Consider the following 12,163-nt stretch of genomic DNA (forward strand, 5'->3'; position numbering starts at 1 on the left):
CTCTCTGGCGGCAGGTCAGTACCACAATTTGGGTCTATAAGGGAAGAGTTATCCTGATCCCAATTCTCTAAACCAGCTAAAGGTTAAACACTGGAGGGTTTTCTTCAGTTGTCAGGAATGTCACAAAGAACTTGTTACTAATAACTGTTAAACTACTAAAATTTGTGAACAGCTTAAAAACAAATTGGAGTAGTAATTAATATAACTCTCTCAACCATTTGTCTACAAATATGCTTTTTAGATTGAGAGAGAAAGAGATGGACTTAATGGTGAGCTCACAGGGATTTGAGCATGACCCATGGAGTTGTCCCCTGCATGTCAACATCATCCTTTGTGTGTCACTTTCTCTGAGAAGTGAGGAGAAAACACTGGACACTGGAGCTCCAAGAAAGCTGCATCTCCTATCTATCTATCTATCTATCTATCTATCTATCTATCTATCTATCTATCTATTTATTTAGGCTGCGTTGGATCTTCATTGCTGCGCACAGGCTTTCTCTAGTTGCGGCAAGCGGGGGCTACTCTTCGTAGCAGTACGCAGGTTTCTCACTGCGGTGGCTTCTCTTGTTGTGGAGCACAGGCTCTAGGCGCACGGGCTTCAGTAGTTGTGGCACACGGACTCAGAAGTTGTGGCTCTCGGGCTCTAGAGCGCAGGCTCAGTCGTTGTGGTGCACGGGCTTAGTTGCTCCGCGGCATGTGGGATCTTCCCAGAGTAGGGCTCAAACCCGTGTCCCCTGCACTGGCAGGAGGATTCTCAACCACTGTGCCACCAGGGAAGCCCCTGCATCTCCTCTTGGAGACACACCATTCCCTAAGAAGCATAAGCAGACCCTAACGGTTTGGGGTGGGAGGAACACAAGCTCCCACCATGGTGCCTTCTGAAGAGTGACTAGGGTCCCGGAAGAACCCAGTGTTCTCTGCTGTCTGAGTCCAGGCACTGACTTTTAAGCAACTCCAGAATTCTCTTTCAAAGGTTCTGGTTTAAAGACCCCTCACGACTACAGGGAGATGGAGCTGCCTTGTCCTTATTCCTTGTGGTAAACACAGCCTGTAAATTCCCTGAGGAGTCACTGTGGGGTGTGTGATTGCTCCCCTTCCCTTTCCTTGTTCTGGAGGCTCAGCGCGTTCAGTCTGGCCTGAGGCATAACAGCACTGATCACACTTCGTTCACATGGAGGGATTAAGGATTGTGGCTGTTACAAATGGGTTCTCAGCAAAAATTCATGAAGTGGAAAAGACACACGTGGTCATGCCAATTTTATAGCTAAAGAACCCCAAGACAGAAATTAATTATATCTAAGGTTACACCACACCAAACTTCCTGCTAGAAACCTGTGCTCCTTCCACACGATTGTTTTCTTGGTCTTCTTCCAATGCTTTTGTTGTCAAAACCCCCTTTTTCTTCACTGCCCCCGTTAGTATAACAGAGGCTCCCTGGGCCGGGAGCAACACGGGGGCCTCACTGGCCTCTCGTGCCTGGCTGTCCTCCCCATCCTCACCTTCCTCCTTAACTCACCCGGTGGCAGCTGCCATGATGCACCCACCATCAGCCGCGCTGGCGGAGCAGCAATCCGCGGAATCATGGCTCATCCCGAAGTTGTGGCCCATCTCGTGGGCCATGGTGGCAGCCACGCCAATGGCATTCTCAGAGTGGTCCTGCTCAGGGAGACAGTTCAGGTCAAGGACATCTCCCCGCTACAGCCCTGCCTCTTCTTTAGCCAAGCCTCACAGCCCTCCACTGATTATACCATTGCTGTGCATACAGGCTTTGTGACCAAAGCCCGTGCTCTTAACTACCCTGCTGCATCTGTCAATAAATACAGGTGGATAGAGGGGTGGACAAATAAATGGACAGCAGCCTCCTTGCTGTCTACTTCACAGGTCAGACATGAGTAGTCCAAACACTCTCACAAAGTCAGAGAGAACTTCAAAAGAGGGCAATAATTTCCTGTGATTCTGAGACAGGCTCTTGTTCCATAAAGATATACAGAACAACACAAGACTTCAGATTAAAAAAAAAAAATTTTATCTCTGTATCTTACAATTTCTCAGCCCCTGGTCTGGAACATATAAGACATCTAGTGATGTATGATTAATGTAATTGCTTCAAGGTTCTCCTGAGCTTGAAAATTGGGGATAAATTACAGTAAATGAAAATTCATCCCTGAGTACCTCCACCTCTTAGAACTTAATGCCTTCATTTTAAACAATTGCCCTTCTTTATGTCCAACCTTTTTTCCTGCAACAGTTAATATAAAATTATTTTTTAGAAGATGACCTCCTGTCTTGTGGGGCAGCTCTCCACCTTCTGCAGCATCAGTATATTGGCTGAGACTCACCATGTTGACCCCTCCAGACTGGTACACAGAGCACATGGCCATGAGGGGGGCCAGGCCGATGGTGGTGCCGTGGAAAGACATGCCCCTGCAGGAGGGAAGGAGAGAGGGTGATTGGAGTGGGGACCGAGAGGGCTGTTTCCATGTGCCCAGGAGTGTGTGGCCATCACGGCATTCCCTGGCCCTGCTGACATTCCCAGATCATTCCCAAGGGGAGAGATCCCACTACTCTAGGCCAGCTGGACAACTTCCAGGTCACCACACCTCTCACTTCCTCTCACCTACTCTCTCACTGCTCCAGAGAAACAGAAGAGAGAGCAAAAGGTCACTTCTTCCCACAATATGCCCATAGCCCCATTCCCTGGAAGGAAATGGGCAGGGCTTGCAAAGCTGCATCCCATTCCTGCCGCAGAGGAAAAGGTCAGAGGGTGGGGGATGAGGGAAGGGTGGCACAGGTTCTGATGCTGAAGTGAATCATGCCCACTTCCGCCAGCTGCCAGGGTGCCCTGCCATATCCCTGGCTCTGTGGTATGTGTATGGGGAGGGGGGCGGTCAGGGCAGCAGCTGTGGGGGCTGATGCTTCATTCCTGCATCACTCTGGGGCCAAGGAAACAGATGTGTCCCATCAGGAGCCTCAAAAAGTGCAGCTGGGTGCAAGGAGAAGCTGTTTCTGCCTTTGTTTTGCAACTGTGCTCCTAATCTGCCAACAGCCAGCTACATTCCCCCAGTTTAATACATGCTTTTCTCAGCTGTACGCATCCAGGGCAGGGGCAAAGGAATGAATAAAATACCAGTGTTTTCGTGCACGCCACAAACATGAAATTCATTTAAAGGATCTACAGGGAAGTTCATTACATCATGCTTTTATATCTCTGTGTTTGTCTTCTTACTTACACCATGATATCTTAGAGAGTCAAGGCTGTCTCATTTATTTTGGGGTCATTAGAACTTAGCATAGAATCAGACACATAGTGGGTGCTTAATACATGTTTGTTGAACTCAAGGCATGTTTATCTTCAGAGAAACAATCTGCAAAAACATACATGCAAATCTCTATGACGCCCTACTGGTTATCTGATAAACTCACACATGGCTCTGAGGAAGTCCTACTGGAAATTGGATTCAAGATCTTGCCCAAAGCAGAACTCCAGGCTTTCAAAGATCAGGCCAAAGTTTTGGTAACCAAAGACTCTTCCTAGGTAAATGTGCCATCATGAAGTAAGCACTCACTCGGGTTTTTGGTACAGCTATTTCCCCGGTCTCTTTTAAAGAGTAAACAAAGGTTTAAATGATTGTTGTTTCAGAGATATTTAGGAAACAGGAAAAAAAAAATTGGTTTTATTATGTATGTGCCTTTTGTTGTAACTTCCTGAGAATACCTTTGGAAGTCAACAATAAATACTAGATAATCACCACGGGGGACTGTCAAGGGCCACCACGACCCCCATCAGTTTCTGTTCTTTTCTCTCTGGGGATTGAACAAACTCCAACACAACCGCCCTCTCCCCCCATGTCTCCCTCCCCCCAAACACATCTTCCTGCACTATCTGCCACTTGACTGTCTCGCAGTCGGCCCTAAGCCCCTGGGAATGACATGAAGGACAAGCTGAGGAGGCCCCTCTCCTGTGCCTGCTTTGGGCGATTAACACCTGTTCTAGAACAAAGCGCCACAAAGATCAAGGTGAGCCCCTTAGAAAGTCTGTTTCAAAGCAGCCACGACCAACAGTCACTCACTTCCCAAATACACACCCAATTGTTTCAGAGACTCAACTAAATATGTCTAATTTTCTTATTTGGGTTGTAAACACTTCTTGGGATTGCTATGACTCAGGCTTTTTAATATTTTCCTGGATATACTGGGTACGGAGCACATGCCTGAGGAACACTTCGTTACCTGGACGGGAGAGTCAGGACGGCTTAGTGCAGCCAACCTTCAGCACTGGGGAGAAAAGGACGAACAGCACACGCACTGCAGGCAGGGGCTTTGCAGCCTGGGCCAAGGCAACACATATGGAAAAGGCTACTTACGTGATTAACTGTGCATTGTCATGGCTCTTCCGGGCGAGCAGCTTGCGCCTCCAGCTAAGAAACGACCAGAGGGTAGAGTACGGGTTCTCCGAAACTTCACACATATTCCCATGAGTCCACACCTCCAAGCCCACGAGGGCAATCCGGATATTCAAGGATCGGTAAAACTGAAAACACACACAGAAGAGTCACAACATCATCTGTCAACACCACTTGAGATTATGAGCCCCTTCCTAGCCCAAGCGCTCAGAGCACAGATTCCAGATTTCTCTTCTACACGTGCCTCCAAGGGGAGGAGGGAACAGGTGTTGCTCTTCACCTTCTCAGAAGGGGGACATCCTGAGACAGGCACGACATCCTAAGAGAGGCTCTGCCCCTGGTGGCAGAGCTGGGGTGACTTAGCTTAGAGAAATGGAGACTGAGATAGGACACAGAGTTGCTTTCAGACATGCACGGGGTTCTCGTGTGGAGAAAGGAGCAGCATTTTCGCACATGAGCCTAAAGTGGGGCTCAGTCTATAGGTAAAAAAGACAGGAAGACATTTCATTTCAAACAGGAAAAAAGCTTTCAAAGCGAGCTAAGCCACGCTGTCATCTATAATAAGGACCTTTGGCCCAGGTGTCTGGTACAACTATCCCTCCCAATTCCTTTACGGCCCTTATCATTTTTATACATGTCTAAAAAGTTCTCTTGTATATGGATTTTCAAAACAACTTTATTGAGGCATAATTTACATTTCACAGAATCCACCCAAATATTTTAGGTGTACAGCTCAATATTTTTTAGTAAATTTACCAAGTTGTAAAGTGATCACCATAATCCAATTTTAGACTATTTTCATCACACCAAAAAGATCCCTCATGTCCATTTACTATCATTGTCCATTTTCACCCCCAGACGTGGGCAATCACTAATCCACTTTCTGTCTCCACAGATTTGCCTTTCCCAGACATATTCTATAAATGAAATTATACAATATGTGGTCTTTTGTTATTTCTTTCATTTAGCATGTTTCTGAGATTCATCCGTCTTGTAGCCTGTATCAGTCTGCCATTCCTTTTTATTGCTGACTAGTATTCCATTGTGTGGATATACTAATGGATTTATTGGAAGACATCTCCCACTCATTTTGAAAGTAAATGGGTGTAAATGAAATACATGTAGATAGATGTGCTTACTTTCAAAATTTCCTTCCCCATCACTGGGGGTTTTTGGGTTCTGTGAAGGATGCCATAAACAGGTTGCAAGCTTTAGGCTGCAAAGGTCCCAGATAATCTTCAGGATTTTGTCCAACCCAGAGATCCTGAAATTCTATAAACGGGCCTTGATCCTTGGGCTCCTTAAGGCTAGAGCTACATCTAACTTTCATGGCACAGTATCTTTCATCTCACACACACATAGCAGGAAGAGGGTTTTCCTTAAAGCGAAGTACTGGAAGGCGTAGGTACAAGGAATTCTTTGACTGGCCTACCCTAGAGAATACTGAGACAGCAACTTAAAAAAAAAAAAAATTGCAGGTGAACCTAGGTCACGTGAGCAGGAGATGCCATATTAATCCGAAAGTGGCAGGTACTGCCCCAGGTAAATATAACAATCATAGCACCAATGCTTATCAAGTGCTTTCTATGTATTAAGCACTGAGGCCTAGAGAAGTTCAGTAACTTGCCAAAGTCTCAGCAGGAAGCTGGCAGAGCCAGGATTAAGACCCGGATTATTAGACCTCAGAGTCTACTCATGACACTACACTGCTGAAGTGCTACCATATTTACACATCCAGAGAATCAACTTGCCCCCAAGAAACTGTGATGTAAATGGGCTCCAGATTCAGCAGAGTATCAGTTGATTTCAATGGAAACTTTGATTTTCCTGTTTTGGGCCCGGTCAATCATTACAGAAAATAAAGGGTTTGGATTTCAATTTGAACTCGCTTCACTAGGGAGCTTTTTGAGGACTTAAACTTGGCTTTTTTTCACAGTTAAGGAAAAACATTTTTGATTCGGTTCATGATTCAGCTGATTAGCACAGTACATTCCAGTTTTAGTTCCATAATAGTTCAGTTCAAGTAGGTGGGTCAGCAAGCCTCAGAGAAGTGAGTTTGCCTTCCCTAACCCCAGCCGGGAGTGACTAACCTCAGCTGCAGATGAGAGAACCGAGACTGCTTCACAGAGCAGACCAGCTGGCAAGGCTGGGGGCCTTCCAGCAAGGATGTGGTTTGCTAACGCCTCTCTTCTCCTTCCACTTTTCACCAGCACCCCTGGTTCTATCACCCAGACCAGCTGCAGAATCCACATAGGGAGACCCAGCCAAGTCTCCCACCTGCAGCATCTCCAGAACAATAGATGTCACATGGGGGATAACAGGGTCTACCCCCAGGGAAACAAGCTTTTCTTGTTTTCCCAGATGCTGAGTGTTTGGGTTGTGGGATCATTTAGATGTTATTGTTGAGTGAATTGAAGGCTAGAGAGAGGACTGGACTGTGTCCCTGGAGTCCTTCCTTCCAGGAAATGCCAGTGTTTGACTTTCACCGGGCACCAAACACTGACCAGCGTTTCCAGAGTCATCTACGGCAAAAACACAGGGCATAGACCTGCCCATCCAATGACTTCAGAACACTACCAAATTTGCTTGTAAATCCCTAAAAATATTTGTTCTCTTCCTTATCCTCTAATATTGAAAAAAAAAAAAAATTCCCCCTTGAGACCTGGGATCCAGGAATCCCTAGCAGGCCCAGAGTTACGGTTCAGAAGTTTTGTGAGTGCCCTGAAATTGTACAATAAATGTGATCAGACTCTCAGAGACCTGCAATCCCAAACATTAAAATCTACCTTTTAAAACTATTTACTACTCGCCTATCAAGAGGCCACGGTCATTCTAGGTTACCTCTTCTGCATTTTGCACTCTGTCATATAAACAAAGTCCCAGACCAGCCTATTCTAGTAAAATTCAAGACCAGCCTATTCTAGTAAAATTCAAGAATCTGGGTATTTCCTAAGAGCTTGTTTAAAAGAGCCTGACCTAGGAAAGTTAACCAACTGCACGGCTTTTCTAAGAGACAAAACCAAATGATTTTAGAACTGCTTTACAGATGGAGATTATACAGATTGACCCCAAACAACCCACTCCTCAACTTTTAAGGCAGGGATGAGGGGAAGGGGGTCAGAGGACAGCACTCTGGGTCCCCACCCCTGCTTCAGCTTACAGGAGTCTGCTTCCATCGGACTTTTACATTAGACATTGGAAACAGGATTCCATCAGAAAAACAAAAACTATCCAAAGCTATTGATTTAAATCAACCCCTCATTTTGTAAATTAAAAAACAAAACAAAACAGCAACCCAAACAAGACAAGTTACTTGGCTAGGTCCGTGCAGTTGACGGTCTCGTCGTGACCACTGAGCTTCGGCTGCATCGCTACTGCCTCCCAGAAGCTGGTGGGGCGGCCAGTCGAGCAAGAGGCAAGTCAGGTGTGAGCTCCTGTCCTGCAGCTCCTCTAAGGTGCTGGCACCTTTCCCACAAGGACACACCTGGTCTCACCTTATCAACGTAATTGGCGATCTCCATGAGCTTGTGTTTGGTGGCGTCCTGGTCTCGTCGATTCTTCTGAAACTAAATGGGGCAAGCAGAACTAGGTGAGACCCCAGAACCCTTCCCAGGACCCCTCGTGTGCCCCATTACTGGTCTTTGAATTCCTTTTCATTTCCTTCCGTCTTCTATGACGACTATCTCCCTGACGCGTAGTGTCAGCTTGGGAGGGCAGAACCTGGGTCACATCCATCTTGGTACCTCCAACTACTAGCTCAGTTCCGGCCACACAGTAGGCATGTAATAGTTGTGCAGTGAACTGAACTGTCTTCCTCCAGCCTGTGAAGTCAACCTTGTTCTCCTGTCCTCCTAATTACAAGGCCTCCTGCAAACTTCCACTGGGGCTTAGAAGAGGGACCAATCCAATCCTTGCCTCGATCATCACCCCAGCATGGAGCCGCCACCACAGGGATCTATCTCACAGGGCCTCCGTGCACATGATCAGTCAACATGGTCAAACTGTTGCTGAACACCTGCGGTGTGCAAGGCACTGCACTTGGTGCTGCACAGGATACAAAGTGTGTGGTCCTGGTCCTAGCCTTGAAGGAGCTTCAGTTAAAACACAGAGAGGACCACAAATAACAACAATGGCAGATGCTGTATTTAAGGAGTATGAAGTAGAAACGGGCTGAGAAAACCTGCACAGAAATAACTGCAACAGGAGGCCGTGTGAATGACACAAAATGAGTGCTGGCAATGAGGGTCATAAAACCTTGGCAAATAGGCTTCATCTGGCACGCTACTCAGATCAACTAGCAATGCCTTCCCACAGTGAGAAGAATTCTACAACTGCAAGGGGCTCGGCAGGAAAGAGTGCTGTGCTCCATTAGAAATATCTGCCGTGGGTAGTAGGAGGAGCACGTTTCGGTAGGTAGCCTCACTTTATCATGCCTGCTTCAAAAGGGTACCTCACTTTCAGCTGCAATGATGAAGGAACGCTTCACAGCATAAAGATACAATTTGCTACAACTGCAACCTAAATTTGAAAACGATGGGTATGTCCTATACGCTGCCATTGTTACACAGAACCTGGGTACCTATCTGATTTACCTTGTGTACACACGATATATGTTACTTCAGTCCAAACCTTCACGTCCTTCCTCCACTGCATCCCACAAGAATATACAAGAAAGAAATGAAAAGAACAGCCAAATAAAACACCCTGGGATATTTGTCCAGATGGGGGTGTGTCTCAGCCACGATAGGGGGAGAAACGCACTGTTTCCTATTCTCTCACTGCTTCTGGACCTTCCTGGGCCTCCTGGGAACCGTGACTCATCAGAACTGCAATCGTCTCACTTTCACCATTGCTTTCTACAGAGTTAAATTCAATGTAAGATCCTGGGACTTAGACCTTTCCAAGGTGTTAATCCTGAAGTTTCTCTTCACTGAGTCATCCCATTTCTAAACTCGTCTCATGGCACAGAAAGTGTTGCAGCATTTAGGGAGTATTTATTAGAACATCAGAGTCAGATTTCATTGTCTTTCAAATATATTAATGCTATCTTCAAACAGCTGCCGGATAATACCACCATAGTTTTAAGGAATGTATCATGCTATCCTGAAGAGCCTCAGGCAAGAGTCAGCAAACTTTCTGCAAATGGCCAGACTGTAAATATTTTAGGCTTTGCAGCCATAAAGTCTCTACCACAACTACGCAACTCTGCCACTGTAGCTCAGAAGCAGCCATGGACAACACATGCAGCGGTAGGCATGGATACGTTCCGGTAAAACTTTATTTATAAAAACCTGGAGTGGGCTGGACTTGACCATGGGCTATAGTTTACAGACCTCTGATGTAAAGAAAAGAGTATCTCCCCCTTACACTGTCTGGGCTGATACAGGCCTTAAAACACGGTGCATCACCTGGTCTTTCCCAACTGCCCCACATTCTGTCTGTATCTTGAAAAGTCTTTGGCATACCTGTTCTCACAGCTACCCTGTCTCCTCCTCCAAATCCCATCTTGCTCTTCCCCCACCCGGATCTCCCATCTCACCTGAGGAATGAATAAACTGAGAACCACCCCAGGTGCTCCCACCGAGGCCCGGGGAGCTGCACGGTCATTTTTACTGCTAAAAACCCTCTCTCCAGGCAGCCACCCCGTCCATGTCTCTGCTCCCTGTGCGAAGTCCAGAGCCCAGAGGAGAAGCCTGGCCTGTCTCAGCACCAGGTTATAAATCACAGATAAGGCGGCCCTCCTCTTCCCTGTCTGCCCGTCCTCTCAGATTAATTAATTGTCAGGAACACATTTCTGCCCGCGGAGGATGAGAGGCCGCTTGGAGAGGGAGTGGGGGAAGAGGTGGTGAGGGGGGCAGGGATTTGTGAGCCTGTGAGCCCAGCCTGGCCTATTACTCCCCCGCCCACCCCTGCCCAGGACCTGAGCAGTGAGCACGTTCCCTACCCACCATCCACTGAGCTGCATGAATCACACGGCCTGTGGGCAACACCTATGGGGCGGCTGCTGGAGACCCTCCCTCTACAACAGGAAGATGGCTCTAGGCACAGCACAGTTCTGGAGGCACCTTGGGCACACACTTTTCCTCTTGGGGGTTTGCTGTGACCCTGGAGGTCAGGAGACAGAAGATGTCCGATCCCCACCCCACCCCCGCTTCTCCAGCTTTCAGACTCACACCCAGTGGGTTTTAAATCCCGACACCGGGAGTCCTCTGGTGGGAGTGCAAGGCCGAGGGGGAGCCTCACCCCACCTTTCCATTAGAGCAGCTGTGTTTCTATATGCTTAACTATTGGGGTCCCAGGAGCTTTCATCTGAACAAAGGATTCTGCAGCAAAAAAAAAAAAAAGGTTCGAGACCACTGTATTAGAGGATCTCAGATGCAAAGCTTAAAGATGTCCCGGAGCCGGGGAAGCTCAGCTCTCTTCCAGCAACCCTCCCACTATGGCAGTTCTGTTAGGCAGGGGCCAGCGCCATTAGCATCTCCCGTGACTGCGCAGCTGCGGCTTTTAAATCACTTAGGATTTTGCTCCCCACACCACTCCCCCATCCTACACACACACCAGTCTTTGGAAAGGAAAACAAAAGAAAAAAAAAAGAAAGAAAGGCTGCTGGGAAAACCAATACCGACATCAATTAAAAAGCAAAACTCCTCTCAAAGCAGAACAAGATGTTTCTTTGGGGCTTCCCTGGTGGCACTGTGGTTAAGAATCCGCCTGCCAATGCAGGGGGCACGGGTTCGAGCCCTGGTCAGGGAAGATCCCACATGCCGCGGAGCAACTAAGCCCGTGAGCCACAACTACTGAGCCTGTGCTCTAGAGCCCGTGAGCCACAACTACTGAGCTTGCCCGCCACAACTACTGAAGCCTGCACGCCTACAGCCCGGGCTCCGCAACAAGAGAAGCCACCGCAATGAGAAGCCCACGCACCACAACGAAGAGTAGCCGCCACTCGCGGCAACTAGAGAAAGCCCGTGCGCAGCAACGAAGACCCAACGCAGCCAAAAATAAATAAATAAATAAAATAAAATCGAAATATAAAAAAATAAAAAAAAAAAAAAAGATGTTTCCTCGGCCTGGGAGGGCCCTTCACCTCCGCGTCTCTGCCCAGTTCATGACTCCGTGTCCTTGCAGACACTCAAGGGCCACCTCCTCCCGCCACTGACACTGGAAGGCAGCTCTTCCAGCGTGAAGTCTAGTATTCTTCCCCCTTCCCTGCACTGCCTCCAGGATCTGTGCTGTGGGACTGCTCCTCTGGGGGAGCTGCTAACTAACCCATTTGGATGGTATGTGACAGACGGGAACTGTGATGAGTTGTGTCTGAAGGGGAGCCCCAGGCGAGGTGCAGTGTTAGACCGTGGGGAGTGCTCAGCTCATCTGACCTTCCATGTCCAGAAGATATGTCAGTTATGTGGCTGAGCCACTACATAAAGTGAGAATGAGGTAAAATACGGCTAATTTAGGCAAATATGGGCCGTAGGGCCTGAATCCATTCTTTAGGAGTCAGCTTCAAAGCTTCAACACCACTGCCTTGGGGAGCTTTCCCCAATTCATTATCTGCACTCTAATCCTCTACAATGAACCATCCTAGCAGTCATCACACTTGGAACTAGAGAGTTTTTGTGCTGCTACTGGAAACCCTGTGAGGTGAGGGGCAGGTCTATCTCTATTCTCCCAAAGAATAAGCACCAAAACCTAAGGGTCTTCAGACCCAGTCTAAGAAATGTTAACCCAAATAACATTCTTTATCCTGATGTTCTGATTAA

At 47.5% G+C, this 12,163-nt stretch overlaps 1 protein-coding gene across 1 annotated transcript in view; it reads right to left on the reverse strand.

Moving 5' to 3' along the window:
• The window catches only part of ADAM19 (ADAM metallopeptidase domain 19), an 89,234-nt gene that overhangs the window by 26,640 nt on the left and 50,431 nt on the right, over window positions 1-12,163 (reverse strand). Inside the window, exons 8-11 of the mRNA XM_082379060.1 lie at window positions 7,898-7,969; window positions 4,365-4,531; window positions 2,340-2,424; window positions 1,517-1,656 (exon numbers count right to left, since the gene is read on the reverse strand). Coding sequence (XP_082235186.1) covers window positions 1,517-1,656; window positions 2,340-2,424; window positions 4,365-4,531; window positions 7,898-7,969 — 464 coding nt within the window. The remainder of the gene's footprint in view (window positions 1-1,516; window positions 1,657-2,339; window positions 2,425-4,364; window positions 4,532-7,897; window positions 7,970-12,163) is intronic.

The sequence above is a fragment of the Balaenoptera borealis genome (assembly GCF_965194805.1).
Source record: "Balaenoptera borealis genome assembly, chromosome: 2".
Lineage (NCBI taxonomy): Eukaryota > Metazoa > Chordata > Mammalia > Artiodactyla > Balaenopteridae > Balaenoptera > Balaenoptera borealis.